This window comes from Nicotiana tabacum, chromosome 7, assembly GCF_000715075.1.
Source record: "Nicotiana tabacum cultivar K326 chromosome 7, ASM71507v2, whole genome shotgun sequence".
Classification (NCBI taxonomy): Eukaryota; Viridiplantae; Streptophyta; class Magnoliopsida; order Solanales; family Solanaceae; genus Nicotiana; species Nicotiana tabacum.
The window spans coordinates 162,121,413-162,140,325 of NC_134086.1; the positions used below are offsets into that span (position 1 = coordinate 162,121,413).

Consider the following 18,913-nt stretch of genomic DNA (forward strand, 5'->3'; position numbering starts at 1 on the left):
GGGTACGACATGATGATGATGATGCCTAATGAGGCGTATGTTTTAAAAGTTTATGTATATATATGTATGTATCATGAATTTCATGTCAATAGCCCTCAGAGGTACCCAGATGTTACAGGTTGTATATTCTCTATCCTTGTTTACATTACTACTCGTACTTATGCTTTCCTACCTTACATACTCAGTACTTTATTCGTACTAACGTCCTTTTTATTTGTGGATGCTGTAGGTCCCGATAGACGGGTAGATGCAGCTCCCCCACCACAGTAGGCTGCCCAGTTCAGCGGTTATTGGCGAGATCCCTTCTCCGGACTTGTTGTGGTCTTGATATGTTTTTTTGTTATAGATATTATGGGTATGTCGGAGCCCTGTTCCGGCAATGTTGCAGCACTTATGTTCCTTTAAAGGCTCATAGACATGTGTTGACTCATGTATAGGTTGGTATGCCTTGTCGACTGATTTTTGTTGTATAGTCTTTTATGGTAGCGTGGTAGCTCGTACCTTATATGTAGTCTCTTGATTGTCTAGTCATCCCATGTTATGTATGTTCATGCCATCATCTTTCATTGTTGGTTGTCCATGATCCATGTCTACCATTTATATTTATCTCGTCGGTCCTAAAAGATAATAAAGAAGGTTAGATAAAATATACATTGGTGCTCGGCAAGTATGGTCGGGTGCTAGTCATGGCCCTCCAATTTGGGTCGAGACAACTAACCTCCACAAATGTTGTCTAATTCTTGTCCACAATCAGTGGAAGTATGTCCTTAAGTCTTGCACAGATCATTTTGGATATGCATTTGTAAAGGATATTGCAACAGTATATGGGTCTAAATTGGCTGGCATTCTGTGGTATCTCCACCATAGGTATCAGGGTGATTACTATCGAGTTGATACGTTTTAGCAGTTTTTCATTTTCAAAAAATTCCATTACAACTCTATTACCTCCTCTCCTACCACACTCCAAGCATCCTAGAATAATTCACTTCTATAGCCATCTGCCCCCTGACTCTTATTTCTATTAATACCAAATATTGCCTCTTTTACATCCTTTATTGTATATGGTCTTAGTAATTTTAACTGATCTTCTACAGATAAACACATATCCATTCTTTAGAAATCTCCCAAATGCATTAGTTCTTTCCTTTTTTTCCCAGTAGGTCTTTGTAAAAGTCCACTAGTATCTGAGCAACAACCTCCTGGTCTGATTGCATCCTGTCATAGTTGTCCTTTAACTAGATAATAGCTTATTGCAGCTTCCTATATTTAATTATGGAGAAGAAATACCTTGTATTATCATCTCCTAATTTTATCCATGTGGCCTTACTCCTTTGTTGCAAGAAGAGCTCAGCCAAATATGAGGATCTTCTGAATTTCTGATATGCCTCTTTTTTTTCCTGTTGTAGTTGTTGGTTATATGGATCCCTCTGTAGTGTCTGTTGAACTTGCATCAGAGCTTGTCTATCCTCCTCCACTACAATAAGTATGTTTCTGAAATATTGACCATTCATTTTACTCAAATCACTCTTCAGAATTTTTATTTTCCTCACTACCTTCATCTTTTGACATCCTTCTATGCTCAAGTTCTATCTAGCTTTCACCCTTTCCAGAAGTAAAGGGTGACTATGCCACACATTACAATAATTGAATAATTTTCTTCTTTTCTTTGGGGAATTCAGCAAAAATAACTTCATTGGGCTATGATCACTAATCCCCTTAGTCAAGAAAGTAGTGTTGAAGTCAGGCATACCATCCAACCATTCTAAGTTCACAAATACCAATCAATTTTAGAGAAAATTTTGCTTCCATTATGTTTATCATTCCATGTATACTTGCTCCCCTGTTTAGGCACAATTCTCCACACATTTATGAAATTTCTTAACCTCATCCATACTAACTGGATTGCCCCCAATTTTATCATCTATGCACATTACATCATTAGAGACTCTCATTATGATCTATTGTTGACTAACATTTGCACCCACTGCTTCTAAATAGTTCCATAAAGGTCTTCTTTCCTCTTTGGTGTTGAAAACATACACCACTGTTAACATCATTGTTTTTTTGTAATGATAGAAATACCACTTCACATGTAATTGCCTATACAATACCATTTACTATTCTTATCTGAAAGTAGTTTATCCTCTATACTAATCATATTCTTCCATTTCGATGGTAGTCTAAGTTAGTCATAGACCCCCATGCTCCAAACGATTTGTTAGCTACTTGCTCAATCTTGTTTCCTTTTATTTTGATCTCCATTAGACATGCCAAACCAATTCCTTCTTTACTACAAAAGAGCTTTACCTCATTTTGTTTGTTAGGGCCTTGAGGCCCCGAACATTCCAGTATAAAACTTTATCCATGTCTTGGAAGAGGTGACTCAGTACCTCCCCCTTTCCTAGGTGGGCTCCTAGGTAGCAATGTGCTAGGCTCTGGCTTATCCAATATCTAGAATGAGTTTTGTTGACTTCCTTTCCACTCGTGATGTTTTGTTGGATGTTTGACAATGTTCCAAGGTGTCGTCCATGTTATTTTTCATATGTTCTAGTGGTTCTTTACATTGCATCGAGTTCCTTCTGTACCCTCTGTCCTCTTCTGTGTATAGCCTTTTTTCTCTTCCTTATTTTCATCTGATGTCCTCTACTTAACTTTAGTTGCTGAGATTACATCTCTTTCTATCTAATCTTTTCCTTTTGTATGCTTTGGGGTAGCTAGCTGATCATTTTTTCTTTTCCTGCATTTCTCTTCTAAGTGTCCATTTTTGTGACAACGGACATACAAGATGGGTTTCCTGTGATGATCCAAAAGGTCATCACTTGTTTTAAAATGAAATTCTGCATTCCGAGGCCTTAAAAACCTCTTTTAGCATCACCTCGATTTGCATGCGCAATACGGGCACGTAGCCGCAAAGCTTATATGTGAAAATCTGTGAAAAATGATAAATTTTGACTATAAAATGAATTAATTTGACTTCGGTCAACGTTTTGGGTAAACGGACCTGAACTCGTGATTTGACGGTCCTGGACCCGTGATTTGACGGTCCCGAAGAGTCTGTAGAAAAATATGGGACTTGGGCGTATGTCCGGAATCAAATTCCGAGGTCCCAAGCCCGAAAAATGAATTTTTAAAGAAAATTATTTTCTGAAATTGCTTAAAGAATTTGGAAATGAATTTTGATTAGAACATGTTGGTATCGGGCCCGTATTTTGGTTCCGGCACCTGGTACAAGTCTTATATGTGATTTAAGATAATTCTGTAAAGTTTGGTAAGAAACGGAATCCAGTTGACGTGATTCGGGCCTTAAATGCAAATTTTGATGTTTAAAGAAGTTTTGGGAAAATTTCATTGATTTTGGGTTTAATTCATAGTTGTTGATGTTATTTTAGTGACTTGAATGCACGAGCGAGTTCGTATGATGTTTTTAGGATGGTGTGCATGTTTGGTTTGGAGTCCCAAGGGCTCGGGGTGAGTTTTGGATAGGCCGCGGGGGTGAAATTTTGGACTTAAGGAATTGTAGGCCTGCAGGCTTCGCATTTCCCAACCTCCCTTCGCAATTCCCAGTCGCATTTCCCAACCTCCCATCACAATTCCCAGTTCGCATTTCCCAACCTCCCTTCGTAATTTCCATATCTGCAACCTGCAACTTTTATACTTAGACGATTTTCAATCCATTTTTCACATCTTTTCAAAACACAAACTCCTTAGGGCGATTTTCCAAGAACAACTCTTCTTCTAAATCGATTGTAAGTTAAATTTTACTCATTTCCTTCAATCATTAACATCTTTTAACATGATTTCAACTTAAAATCAATAATTTTCATGGGAGAAATTGAATGTTTTGGGTAGAACCTAGGTTTTTCGAAAATTGGGGATTTGGACCTCGATTTGAGGTCCGATTTAAAAAAAATTATATATTTGGGTTCGTGGGGGAATGGGTAATCAGGTTTTGGTTCGAACCTCGGGTTTTGACTATGTAGGCTCGGGGGCGATTTTTGACTTTTTGGGTAGAACTTCAGAATACTCATTTTCATGCATTGGGATTGATTCATTTAGCGCTTATTGATGTAGTTAAGTAACTTGTGACTACATACGAGCGAATTGGTGGTGGAATAAAGGGGTAAAGCTATAGTTGAATTGTGAATTGTGTTCGTGGCATCGAGGTAAGTGTTTGGTCTAACCTTAGCTTGAGGGATTATGAGTTGTGTCTAATTTGCTACATGTTAATTGTGGAGTACGACGTATAGGCATGACAACGAGTATCTATACGTTGGTGTCAAGCATGCCCGTGAGTCTTGTATTATAATTGTTATGACTCCGTTGTGATTTATTGCGCTTTATATGTTATTATCACCATTGTTCCCTTGCCGGGATGTTTGTTTGATATTAATGATCCCTTACCGGGATGTTTCTTTTGATAGTATTGTTCCCTTGCCGGGATGTTTGTTTGATATTATTGTTCCCTTGCTGGGATGTTGTTGAAATATCATTGTTCCCTTGTCGCGAAGTTGTTATATTGCTCTTGTTCCCTTGCCGGAATTCCTTGTGAATATATAATGAAATGGGAGCGGGTGGTACGCCTACCACAAGATATAATGAAATGGGAGCGGGTGGTACGCCTACCACAAGATATAATAAAATGGGAGCGGGTGGTACGCCTACCACAAGATATAATGAAATGGGAGCGGGTGGTACGCCTACCACAAGATATAATAAAATGGAAGCGGGCGGTACGCCTACCACAAGATATAATAAAATGGGAGCGGGTGACACACCTACCACGAGATAAATGAAGTGGGAGCGGGTGACACGCCTGCCACGAGATACATGAAATGGGAGCGGGTGACACGCCTGCCACGAGATACATGAAATGGGAGCGGGTGGCACGCCTGCCACGAGATACAGAAAATGGGATCGGGTTGCACGCCTGCAACAAGATATGAAAAGAAAGTGAAATCTGCCTTTGTTTTCCTTATTCTTGTTAGTGGTTGGATTTTGATTCCTTTATAATTCTCTTGATATTCTATTTTTACCTGTTATTCCCCGAAACATGTTTTCCCCCTCCCATCTTTACTTGTTTATTCCTGCTTTACTTTCCGATGTATATTATATAACTGCACATGTTTATTTGGTGGTCTGGTCCTAGCCTCGTCACTACTTCGCCGAGGTTAGGCTAGACACTTACCAGCACATGGGGTCGGTTGTGCCGATACTACACCCTGCACTATGTGCAAATCCCGGAGCATCTTTTAGACCGTAGTTGGAGGCTAACTTCAGTCCACACAAAGATCCAAGTTAGACCTGCAGGCGTCCGGAGGCCCTGACGTCTCCTCTATTTTTTATTTCCTGTTTCATCTTTTTGCTTCAGAAACAGTGTGTCTTTTATTCTCGGACCTTGTATTTTGCAGTCTTAGACCGTCTGTGACACTGTGACACCAAGTTTTGGGTGATTAAGGCTTAAATAGTTGTAATAGCTACAGATTCAAATATTTTATTATTTTTCTTCTGCTTAATTAAATATTCCGCTGTTTATACGTTATTGCTTATATCTGTTAAAAAGAATTAATTGAATAATGGAGTAATTAATTTAAAGGATTGGCTTGCCTAGCTCACATTAGTAGGCGCCATCACTACTCTCGATTGTAGGAAATTCGGATCGTGACATTTCCAATCATACTGCACCTTCTGCTCAATCAAGTTCCCTTTCTCATTTCTGAAAATTACTTTATCCGTTAAGTTTAAATCTACTTCCACTTCAATCAACAATTTTGTGAAATTCAACCCCTATTCTTTTTCTCTATATTATGGTCCACCATTATATGTTTTCCTCTTTTCCAATAACACTCCCCATTTTACTTAGACCTTTAGGGCTCCAATATTTGAAGTCCAAACCTGGCAATTTCACCCAAATAGGGACTGTGTATAGTGCTTCCCCTGTGAACTCCATATTTGGCTCCCAAGCTTTTACAATCGATGGCTTGTTGTCAAAATAATATATTCCTCCTTGGATCACATCATTTTCTCCAATCTCAGTATCAAACCGAACCAGTACTATAGCATTCTTTAACATAGAGACCTTATTTATTCCATGTTTTCCCCAAATCCCCTTAATATAGCTATTTAATACAGAAAATGGTGGAATTCCATGTTATGGGATACGAATTCCAATTTGAAACCAGCATTCGACACTTTTGCTACATCAATGTTGTTCCAAATCGATGCCTTCGTCTGCAAATCTATCGATGCTTCCACCTCGTCTGTCCATGACAACTTACTTTGACTTCCCGATGCTTGTGAGTCCTTCCTCCACTGTGATTGCTCAATCGTATCCCCAAATTCCATAGTTTGCCCTAGCTTTGTTTCATTGGTTTTTTCCCGTACATCCTCTCGATTAACTGTAATTGGTGGTATGCCTTTCAATTTTTGCTGCCCAGCTCCACTTGCAGCAGATTCCTGAGCTTCGATTGCCTTCTGCGAAGGGATTCTCGTTCTCTTCCCCCATGGACGCGCATGTTACTTATCATGCGCCGAGAGAAGACGAGCCCTTTCTATTACTTCCCAATAATTTGCTTCAAGTATTAAATGGCCCATTATTCTCAAATACAAAATACGTGGAAAAAAAAATCATCTTTTCCTTTTTTGAGAGTGATAGGAACGAGGGAAGTGCTAAATGAGTTTATGTTTTAATTTATACATTAATTATGTAAATAATGTTTTTATTAAATGATTAAGTTGATTTATAATAATATATTGTAGTCATTTAAATTACATTAACATTAAGAAAAGTTATATAATAAATATATATAACGTAATCTCGAAATGTAAATCTTATACACCACTTAGTTATAGCGTGAAATTGGAACAATGTTATGAACTTGAATCCTAACATACAAATAGACTACAAAACCATTTCATGGTTAATCCGAGAAATCAAAATACGTACGGAGTAATTAAAAAGAAGAACCTTTACATGGAGAAATGAGAGAAAAAGAAAAGAAAAAACAGACAATTCAAGCGTGGACACGAATTTGACACATGTAAAAAGGTTCACTATTTAGACATCTAAAAACAGCCGCCATATATAATACACTGCTCTTTAACAACATAGGAAATAGTATTAAATAAAAAGATTTTAAAAATAATAAAAAATCAGAACCTATGGTAATTGGCGGGGGGGGGGGGGGGGGTGGCAGTTGGGGTGTGTAGTCTTGCTAAGTTGCTATTGGCTTTGTCCAACGTCAGAAAATCGACATCCTTATCCCCGTGTTTTTTATTCCTCAGTGTTTTCCCGTCTTCTTCTTAAAATAGCAATCCTTTTTTGAGTACTCTTCTGGATTATCAGAAATTCAGAAACAACGTTGTTATTCTCATAATATCTTGCCTTTGTCATGGCGTCGATTGCTCCGCCGCCGACATTCGATGTAAACACTCACAAATTCAACTTCTCAAACCCTAAGTTCACCTCCCGATTGAAGCGTTCATCTTCATCATTCACTTCTCAGGCTTTTTCCACCGCTCATTCCGTCTCTAGGGTTTCCGGTTCAGCTTTCTGCTGCCGTTGCCGGAACGGCACCGGCGATGGCGAGACAGCTGAGCCGTCTCCATCAGCTTCTTCTCAGAACAGCTCTTCATCTTCTTCTTGGAGATGGGACTTGGCGTTTCAGGATGCTGTTAGGAATGCGATGAAGAAGTTCGATGATTACGTGAATTGGTCCAAAGGAGCCGAGCTTGCTGAGAGGAGTAGTGCGGAGAAGGAAGTCTGTGTTGATGGCGAAGAATGGGGTTGGGAGCGGTGGAAAAAGCATTTCACTGAGGTTGAGGAGGAGGAACGGTTGGTTTCTGTTTTAAAGGTACCATCTTTATTTAGTACTTGCATGCTACTCCGTTCCCCTATGAAAATTAACATTGATTACCTTAGGAATGAAATTGTTTTACCTTGGAAATCATTTTCTAGTGTTCCATTGAATCTAAAAGTAGGTGACATATGGTAATGGTATTAGTATTGGTATAGTACCACTCTTTGTACTAGGTAACTTTTTCCCATCAACCTTACCCATTTGCTAAGTTGTGGTGGACAGAGTTACCCGATTCATGTGTTGGTCGGAGGTAGCAAGTATCCGGTGGAATACAAGTTGGTTTGAACACTACCGTCCTAAAAAATTAAAAAATAAAATAAAATAAAATAATATATAAGTAGGGGTGGCAAATGGGCGGGTTGAAATGGGTAATGTAAAAAACGGATAAATTATCCCGCCCGACCCATATTTTAATACGGATAAAAAACGGGTTAACCGGCATATAATATGGATATTTGTGGGGTCTCACGGCTTCTTGAATATGATCAATTTTGGGAGAATTCCTAGTCTCCCAAACTTGAGGAACCCCTGTGTGATGTTTTACTTATGTAAAAGTTAAATCCATTTGTTATCCATTTTCTAAGTGGATAATATGGTTCTTATCCGTATTTGATCCGATTTTAAAAAAGTTCATTATCTAACTCATTTTTTAACGGATAATATGGGTGGATAACTGTTTTCTTTTAACCATTTTGCCACCACTATATATAAGCAATGACTGTTGATATTAGGTCCCGTGTTTTGCCAGGAGTTTGGTTAGAGACATATTTTCCAGGTCCCAGGTGTTTGGTTAGATTTATAGAGCCCTTATTTTGCTTAAGAAACAAATTATCTTAGTATTGAAATGACATGAGTCCTAGTAAAGTGGAACGGATATAGAGGATTCATAAACCCAACCCAACTGAGCGTAAAATCTCTGGATTGGCTGATCGATTACTTGTGGGGAATAGTTGAAAGGGTCAAGGAAAGTCTTTTGTGAATCTAAAATGGTTCTCAAGGTGAATACCAACTCAAATTAAAGGGTCCTTATTATCAATCCTTGTGGGAGCTTACCCCTATGGCTTTAGCACGCCCTTCCTCTTCTAAGGATAAATACCCATACTATTGAACTATAGCTCCCCTCTACGAGATGAACTCAACAAAGAAGAGGGGAGGACTAGACTTGCTAGCTACTTCTATAAGACCGGGGATTTGTCTAAGTCTTCTTTCTAATAAGGATTTTTTTAACCTATTATGTGAAGACCTCGTTGGCGAATACCTGTTTTTTTTTTTTTTTTGATGAAGTAAAGGATTTTCATTAAATGGCATCAAGAAGATGCATAGCAAAAAATTACGACAAAGCGGAAGTGACTGTTCATATAAAAAACTTACTGGACAACTAAGGCAGTCAAAATCGTGGAAAAGTTCAACACTAGTTACGTGAGCCTGATTGAACCAATTAAATAAGTTAATCAAACAAACAACTTTAAGATAATTGTTAGGAGTTGAGGTCCCATCGAAACATCTGCGATTCCTTTCATTCCAAATGCACCAAAAGATTAAAGGGTTCTTGGTAATTTACTGTACTTTTTTGTCAGTTTTTTTAGCTTGTAATATCTTGCCATATCATCTTGTTCTTGGCTTGTTTGGACGTGCAAGAGGCCTATATTAGATTACAAATATAAACATTTATGCTCAATCATAGTATACTTTTATTGTTACTATTTTAATGGAGCTGTTATTTCACCAGTCACAGTTGGCTCATGCTATTAGTAGAGAAGATTATGAAGATGCTGCTAAACTCAAGGTGGGCATTGCAGCTGCAGCTACTAAAGACATTGTTGGAAGAGTGATGTCCCGTCTAAATGTAAGTTTTGTAGTTTTGTACTGCTATTCTGATTGTATCGGTGATATCATCTTCCTTTGTGTTACTTATCAAAATATATATGCATACCTATATAATATCTGTGTGTGCATTCCTTTGCCTTTTAACTTGTTAAGTTAGAGGTATTAATTAACTTGATTCAGCCTTAAAATTGAGTTGATCACGTGACTGGATGATAGATGCTTTGGTGACTTAAAAGGAAGATCATCCATTGTGTCAAGCCTCCGATGATACGAACTGTGGTCTCTTTTTTTCAAACTTAACGTATCTATGTAACTTTCTTTATCTTGCAATGAAATTTATTACAGTACTATTTTTTTATGAAGTAAGGGTAAAATGGAATATATTACTTTATAAAAAAAATTGACTTTCTTTTTCTTGACCTTTGAACAATAAACATCACTTACTTGTAAATTCTCATGAAGCATGGCACTCAAGGTATAGCTAATGATAGACATTTGAGATTTAGGAATCTTCAGAGTTGAATTTCATTTAAACATAAAGAAAGGAAATAGGACTTCTTAATTTTTACTAATGATGAGAATGTAGAATTAATAATTGAAAGTTGAGTCACTCATTGTTCAGTACACAAATGTTAGACTCTGGTTTGAGTCTTCGGTTTTTATTGACAGCTCTTCTTATGTGCCTCCATGATCTTCTTGTTTATCTTACAATATTTTATTCCACCGCTTTGTCAAAAAAATAAAAAATCCACTGTTTGTTGATGCTCACTTTCTGGAGTCAAATGCAGAAAGCTGTTGAAGAAGAGCAGTACAAGGATGCAATATTTATGCGTGATTATGCTGGTACAGGATTGGTGAGTTTAGTTGGAGGATTCTGAATTTATGGTATCTTGTACTTGCAATTGCTTCCTCTCAACAGTTTCTTGTGGGTATGGTAATATGTAGCTGTTTTGTTTTGTTTCTTCAATGTTTTATGTGCTCTACGCATTTGGATTATTCATTCATATAAACTTCCATCCCAACTGGATAGGACGAGGACATCTCTATATACTTCAATCTTTTCAACAAGCAGTCTCTTCAAAGTCTGAGACTATTTGCTACTCCAACTTTCCTTGAGCTATGGTGTTGACTTTGCTAGCAAAGTTTCTTGAGAGCATGTCATTAATTTCATATTTGTTGTGGTACATTGGTATTTCTAGTTTGTAACATGTTTTGTTATGTTTATGTAGGTTGGATGGTGGGCTGGAACTTCAGAAGACGTTAATGATCCATATGGCCGCATTATTCGTATAAGTGCTGAGCATGGAAGATATGTGGCGAAAAGTTACAGTCCGCGGTATATCTAGGTTTCTGCTGGGTTTTGTTTGAGTTCGATAAATTGAATTTTTACAGTTTTCTTTCTTAGAAAATATAGAAGAAAGGGGTCTGCGCACCAGTATCCACTTCATCTATAGAAGAAAGGGGTCTGCGCACCAGTATCCACTTCATCTCTCTGCTCTTTTTCCCATGAGATTAACAAAGGATATCATCTATAGAAAATGGGGAAGACCTGTGAAAATTTCTCATAGTTCATTTTTCCGACTTTGGGGGGTGGGGGGTGGGGTGGGGTGGGGGTGGGGGGTTAAGTAAATAAGAAGGTCTATATAAACTAAACGGGGTAAAGATGATCTAGAAGTACAAAAGAAAGAAAATAAAATAAATGAAACAAATAAAAAATGAAAGTAGGATCTCCTTCCATCAACTCTTTCTTACACCAGTGAAAGAGAGGCTCTAATGCAACTATTTTCACTGTTTGAAAAGCTTCTGATTCATCCTCAACACCTATCATTTCTCTTCCCAAATTGACCAAAATCACGACGTGAGATAGTTCTCTGACCCTTCCATTAAAACTTCTGTTTATCCTTATGCCTTGGCATAAGATAAGAATTGGATGGATTGATTCCATTACATATCGTTGTATTCCGGAAATCCTAACATGCGCCAAATATTCTCACCCACTGTACAACGTACTGAAAGATGATCTAGTGAATCTGTCGTCTCCCCTTTCTTCCAGATTGTATGTATAATCTCTGTGCCATCTAAAAAAAAAAAAGTATTATCTCTGCAGTTTATATACCAGTTGGTGCTGTTTTGATGTTGAAGTTAGATAAATTTCTAGCCTAAGTGTTGAGCCTTTCCGAACTGAGTCTTGCAAGGTGTGGTTGCCTTTTCTAATGTGCTTTATGTCCTAGTTAGTAACAAAAGCTAGTGTGGTGGCGTATTGCTATGTTATTGTTTTTACCTTATTAAGTAAAAGTGAACAAGAAACTTTGCCTTTGGAATATGTGGTTTACTGGGTTCATGTATTCTACTGACAGCCAGCTCGCTTCGGCTGTTGAAGGTGCCCCTCTTTTTGAAATATTTCTTACCGTGGATGATAAAGGCGAATACAGGCAACAGGTATCTTTCGAGCTCACATACTTTCTTTTGACTTGTTGACATCTTCCATAGAAATAAATGAATAGTCAATTTGTGATGAAATATTCGGAATAGTGAATGCTTGGTGAAACCCAAATTGTGCAAAATGGACACTAAGGATTCATATAGCTCGTCTCAACCGCTTTAACAGGATATTGAGGCGTGGTTCTTGTTTCATTTTTTGTTAACAGCATGTTGCAATTTGTGGATGAAACTTGATGCAAGAATAGTAACAGACATGAATGTCACCATAGAATATCATTGCTCAGACGTGATGATGTTGGTGTGGCCCATGGGAAGACAAGATTGTTCAGGTTATGAACCATTCCCTATATGTAGGGCTGCCTTTGCAAAGGTCATGGATGGTCTGGCAGCTCTATGAGTTTTTTTCCCATTGAAGATGTTGCACTTGATAAAAAGAACTGAAAAAATTGTACACCTCCTTTCCTTATTAAAAAAAATAAAATTGTACATCCGTTCTGTTTTTTTGAACCAGAATCTCCTCCTCATCTCCTCGTCTAGGCACCTTTTTTAAGCATGCTAAAATATGAAGATATATCTAATTAAAGACGGTTTTGGTCCTCGCTTTATAATAGAAGTCCTTTTCCTTCCAATACTATTTAAAAATCTTCGTGATCCACGTGATTCCAGGCTGTTTACTTGAAGAGAAAACCAGTTCAGCAAGATTTACCTATTCCTTCTTCAAAGCTACCTGGTGCTATCAGTAACTTGGACACTCTTAGTCCCACTGAAAACAAAAGTGATATGTTTGATAAAATCTCAGATGCTGAGGAAGATGCTGAAGATAGGGATGATGAGTTTGGCTTTCAGAATGCACTGAGAGACATGATTCCAGGGGTACAGGTCAAGGTTTTAAAAGTGACAGCTCCAGGGAAGGTAGATAGAGATCTAATATCAAAGGTCATTGAGCAAATAATGGATGAGGAAGATGAAGATGAAGAAAAGGACTTTGATTTAGACAGCATGGACGATGAAGATGAAATTAAGGTGGAAAAAGATGGAGAGCAGAATGTGATTGAATTGGATACAGACAATGGGGTTAGTGATGGCGAAGAGCAGAGCCAAATTGCGGTTAGGGTGGTTGTTGGTGGTCTTATGCAAAATACTTCAAGTGGTGTACAGCATAAAGACCTGTTTCGAGTACCGGCAAGGCTAGAGAAGAAGGGTCACCTGTCATTTACTTTCAGTATAGAGGAAGATGAGAACAAACGCAATTCCTCTGGCAGTGGACAATTTCCCCCAGATAAAAAGGCTAGGCTCCAAGGTCAACGTAGCTTGGATCATGTGATGCTTGATCTTGCAAAGTTCATCGGGAAGGGGAAGATACCTATGAAGGTCAGAACTCTTTTATATTGTCATTCAAATTGCTAAGTTTATAATCTTCTCTTAATAGTTTTCCTGATACATGCAGGTCCTTAAAGATATGGGGGAGTTGATCAGCCTCACTCTTACTCAGGCACGAAATCGTCAACCACTGTCGAAGTCAACTACCTTTAACCGCATTGAGATTTCAGCATCTACGGACCCACTAAATGGTGATCAATCTCCAATCTGTTTCTCTCCTTTAGTTCTCTTGCTGTTTAGATTGCTGATTTTCCGTTTTCTAGTTAACATATGCTTGTTTAACTAGTGCAGCATCATTGTTTTTCTACTCACTCTCATTCTTAAGTCGGTCAATCATTTACAATTTTTATCAGGATTATATATTGGTGCTCATGGTCTGTACACTTCGGAAGTCATCCACCTTAGGCGAAGATTTGGTCAGTGGAAAGAAGAAGGTAGCCCTAAGGAGTCTTCACGTTTAGAGTTTTACGAGTATGTTGAAGCTGTAAAATTAACTGGAGATTCTTATGTGCCAGCTGGTCAGGTAACTTCACTTGATTCTAAAAGTTGTTCATATAATCTATCCTACAGATTTGTTGGAGGTAGACTCGCACTTTTTTCTTTTAAAAATAAGTTAGGATGGCTGAGATCATTCATTCTGGCTGGAGTGTAGACATCTCTGTATCTGATTGGTAGAGACTAGGGAAAGAATGATAAGCTGGAAAGAAAAAAAAAAGCAGCCCTGATTTCTATGCCCAAGTTGAATAGGTATTTTGCTAATCCGTTGAGCAATGAGAGTGAAAATCTACAGTGTCTCGTATCCTGCATTTGTGCATTTTAGTACGTGTACTTGTAGAAACTTTTCTTGCCTTGCTTTTGAAAATGGAGAGGGGGAGAGTGCGATGGAGTGATGTGTGACCATTAATGCCTTTCTTTCTAATTTGCAGATAGCATTCCGCGCAAGAATTGGAAAAAAATATCAACTTCCACACAAAGGGATTATTCCAGAAGAATTTGGTGTGGTAGGTGGTTCTAGTGAGTTTAGATTGTGCACTATTTCTTGCCATTATTTGTTTTCCCTATCTTTTTGGTTGCTTAACTTAGTATCCATAGCTCTGGATTTTATGATGTGGCGGTCTATTTCTCACATTTTAGGCCTATGTTATCTCTATTGCCAATGCAGATTGCTCGATACAGGGGACAAGGAAGGCTGGCGGAACCTGGTTTTCGAAAACCCAGATGGGTTGATGGTGAACTGGTTATCCTAGATGGAAAGGTTTACAGCTATCTATATAATGGCGCCCTTTTACAGTTATTTTGTTGTCACTTTATACTCTTTAACATTTTTCTTAACTTACTTATTCCTGTTGAATTATGCAGTACATTAAAGGAGGGCCTGTTGTGGGTTTTGTTTACTGGGACCCTGAATATCATTTCTTAGTGTTCTTCCATCGGCTTAGGCTGCAGGAGTGAACATCTCTGTACATACAGTTTGTGGCTGTTTATTCCTGGTTCAGTTCTTTGTAGGTATGCTCTTTGGCACTTCTATTTCCCAAATTGGCTCTTTTGTTACCGGAAGGAGAAAGGGTTGATGAATTACAAGGGTGTTTTTTGAGGGACCTGTATGATTAATCCTACCTCACTTTGATCTCTAATCTGATAAGGTGATTGCTTCTTTCTCTGTTCCTTTGCAGTCAACATGATATCTATTACCACGAAGCGTTGTCAGTTTGAGCTGAAGAGAAGATTCAAAAATTCGTTCATGGCCAGAATTAAGCATTTAAATTGTATGGAACTAACCAACAATTTTTGAGTTGATGACCCCAATATTTCCCTGATATACCAAATGTTCAGGCCTACCGGTGATTTCTTGGGCACTTAGCTTGTACATATGCTCTTTATGTTGTTATTCTTTTTTGCGCTCTTTATGTATTATCCCCCCCCCTCCCCCCGCGGGTGGGCGTTGTTGTACTGTTTTGTTGCTAGCACCTCCGGCTACTCAAATTTTATTCTATTTAGTAGAATGGCAAATGTCTTATTGTTCTCATTTCATGATCATGGCACTTAAATTATCTGTTGAGCTGCTGCTTCTCAGATTTCATGCATTTTGGGTAGGAATTGTTTTCGCAGTCTAAAGAATGTTCTTGCAACAGCTGGAGGTATGGTTTTGGAGCGTGTATCACAAAGACATGGACAAGTATGGTTCGTAAATACGCACAGGCAGATAATGACACCATTTGGTTACGAACATGTTCACTAGATACCACCAGATGCTAGCACTAGTCTGAGATATGAACAATGAAATCAACAAATTTTTGGCAATGTAGTACGGTTAAAGCTACATACAATATATCAAAGCCTTCACTATTTCATTAAAGCAATGCAATGGACACAACACGCACAGCAATTAACATGCATCCATGATTATACTCCAGTACCAGTAAAATTTGGGTGTTGATCTAGTGTATAGAGCACATCCAAACTTATTATTTTCATGTGTATATACATGCAGATCATATTGTAGCATTATTGTAATCATAGAGACTGCTGAAGCACACAAACCATCAGCATCTGCTGCATATTTCCTGAAAATACAGAACCCTTTCAATATTACAGATGACCAAAGAAAAGATTGCAATATATCATGGTTTCTTCAAGCTGTTGAAGGAGACTTCTCTAGCTATTTTAGCACCCCTTTCCTTCGCCATATAAAGTCCTACATGATGCATCAGCTCCTGCACGCCCAACACAATAAATTAAGACACTAAGTTAATCAAGATCATAACAGAAAATTCTTGACCAGGAGGTCACGGGTTCGAGCCGTGAAAATAGCCTTTTGTAGAAATGCAGGGTAAGGCTGCGTACAATACACCTTTGTGGTCCGGCCCTTTCCCGGACCCAGTGCATAGCGGGAGCTTAGTGCACCCGTCTGCCTTTTTTTTTTTTTTTTTTTTTTTCATAACAGCAAATTCTTGACTTGTTATAAGTCACCTGAGGATGTGGTGAAATATCTTTGGTGTTTCTTGCCATGGAGGCAGGAAAATCAAAAGTGGCACATCCCTGAGAGTAAACTACTACTTCCTCCAAAGGGTCGAGGAAGCCGCGGTTCCTAGCTGATAATGTAGAGCAAACGAAATCCAGCACACAAATGTCTGTACATGCCCCTACAACCAACAACTTAATTCAAATAAACAGTCAGTCAATATTCTTCAACCATATAAACATGAATATGTTAATGACTATCCAGTAGGAAGAAGTTTTATAGAAGCAAAGAGGGAGCATACAGTTTGAATTTTGTTGTTTTTCACCCAATCAACAAATACATTAGAGCCATCCTCCTGAAACGAACCAATATAGCCATCATAGCAGTCTTTACGCCTGATTGTTACGTTTTGTTCCTTCTCCAACCATCTTAGTGCTGCAGAGGTAGGTAAATCGTCCAACAATCAGTACAAATTACTTGAAATAATGTAATATCGTAAGATGAATATTGCTGCAACTTCATACATTGTATCTATAACTTTTTGTATAGTTTCTAAATCTCAGAATATTATTCCACTTTAACTTATATACAGTGAGTCACTGATGATGGTGTGATTTTCCTAGTTACTAATTCTTACTTTTTCATGGTGGTTACCTTATAGTTATCTTTTATATATCTGATACGGTAAATATTACTCCCTCCGTTTCAAAAAGCTTGTCTTAGTTTGACTTGGCACAAACTTTAATAAAGAAGAGAAGACTTTTGAGATATGTAGTCTTAAATAAGCCATAACATTTGTGTGGCTATAAAACTTTTGAAACTTGTGGTCTGAAACCTGTTATATTACTTGTGTGGTTATAAATGCTTCCTACTAAGGAAATAATATTGAAAGATGTCAATTTTTTTTGAAACAGACTAATAAAGAAATAGTGTCAATCTTTTTGAAACAAAGGAGTAGTACTTTACATTGTCGGCTATATTGCTCGGACTCTCCGAAAATGTCTCTGGTGCGTGTCGAATCCATCAATTGTGGTGTATATCCGGAGGATCCGACACGGGTACGACAACATTTTGGAGAGTCCGTGCAACATAAACTGTCTGTGTATAGAAACTGAACTTGAACTAAGCTATAGTCCTTAGCTAGTAAGCAGATATAATACCAGGAACCAAATTGGATTCATCAGTGCCAGTGATACAGTGAGGAGGATAAGGGTGTTCAAGTTTGTCAGGGTGGTGTGAATCAAGAAAGGCAAGAATAGGCCATTTCTTGTCACAGAACAATCTAGCCAGCCTTGTTGATTCATCAATCATTTCAGAGATCTGCCTGTTTGGCTCTCTTGGTGCCTATAATAATAATTAACAAGAAAATTCAATTAAATCAATTGGGCAAGCAGCTATAGCTAAAACAAATTAAAGAGACATGGAGCTAAAATAATGAATAAATATATGAACCAGATTTCCAGCCCCAACGGTGCAAAAGCCATTGATGATGTCCACAAGAACAAGACCGGCCTTAACATCTTCAGTGATAATCACTGATTCCTCCTCTATGGCAATTTCATTCTTCAAAATTTCTATTGTTTTTAGTACCATCTTTATTCTTTCCAACTTAAAGATTTTCTTACCGTGGGAAAGGGTTATAGATAGATATTTGTTAGAATACTAATTGATTATCTAGGATTAGTCCAATTACGTTGTCCCACCACTATATGCTGATATTTATCCAAAGTAGGCTGACTTTTCCACTATAAGCCAACTTAATTTTGCTAGGATGCGTGCTGCATTTTGCATTTATGGGGATATTTTAAAATGACATATTTTGAACTTAAAACTTTTAGTGACGTATGTCTAAATTATTTAGACATGGATAAGTATATGGTTCGTAAACAAACACAGGCAGATAATGACACCATTTGATTACGAACATGTTCACTAAATACCGCCAGATGCTTGTACTAGTCTGAGATATGAACAATAAAATCAACAAATAATTTTACTAGTATGAGATATGTACTAGTCTGAGATATGTACTAGTCTGAGATGAACTCCACCCTTAACCAAGAGTTCTAAGCTGAAGTGATTTTATGATAACATTATTTGTGTGAGATTTTTTTTTATCTCACATATTTATGGACCCATATCTTGTACATTTGGGTCCACAAAAATCTGGGACCACAAAGTTGTAAGACAAAAAGGAGGTCTGCACAAAATAAAAAATTTCGAGGAGAAGGGTCTTCAAAAGGTCTATTGTTTTTAGGGATTTTTTCATTTCTATACACAATTTGAAACCTTATTACGAAAAATATCCAAATTTTGTATTTACCCGACCTAAACACGTTTTAGCTACAAAATATATACAATCCACCTTAAAAGGCTGTCAATCCATTATTAGTACTTTCACTCAAGGAATTTAGTTATTTTCTTTTTTCTCTCCTCTCTCCCTCTG

At 37.8% G+C, this 18,913-nt stretch overlaps 2 protein-coding genes across 2 annotated transcripts; one reads left to right on the forward strand and one right to left on the reverse strand.

Annotated features, from left to right (window-relative positions):
• Positions 1–7,111: 7,111 nt before the first annotated feature.
• LOC107820988 (protein EXECUTER 1, chloroplastic-like) lies at positions 7,112–15,531 on the forward strand. Its single transcript, XM_016647363.2, has 12 exons — positions 7,112–7,850; positions 9,586–9,702; positions 10,472–10,537; positions 10,913–11,019; positions 12,041–12,122; positions 12,792–13,496; positions 13,573–13,696; positions 13,859–14,028; positions 14,432–14,506; positions 14,668–14,760; positions 14,865–15,011; positions 15,179–15,531. Exons 1-11 carry the CDS (start codon positions 7,389–7,391, stop codon positions 14,955–14,957), a joined length of 2,094 nt encoding a protein of 697 aa, XP_016502849.1. The 5' UTR covers positions 7,112–7,388; the 3' UTR covers positions 14,958–15,011; positions 15,179–15,531.
• Positions 15,532–15,919: 388 nt separating this feature from the next.
• Positions 15,920–18,155, reverse strand: LOC107820986 (nicotinamidase 1-like). The gene is made up of 5 exons (XM_075217964.1): positions 17,920–18,155; positions 17,628–17,811; positions 16,769–16,902; positions 16,476–16,661; positions 15,920–16,219 (listed from the first exon to the last, which is right to left on the reverse strand). The coding sequence occupies exons 1-5, from the start codon at positions 18,058–18,060 to the stop codon at positions 16,127–16,129; spliced, it is 738 nt and encodes a 245-aa protein (XP_075074065.1). The 5' UTR covers positions 18,061–18,155; the 3' UTR covers positions 15,920–16,126.
• Positions 18,156–18,913: the final 758 nt, after the last annotated feature.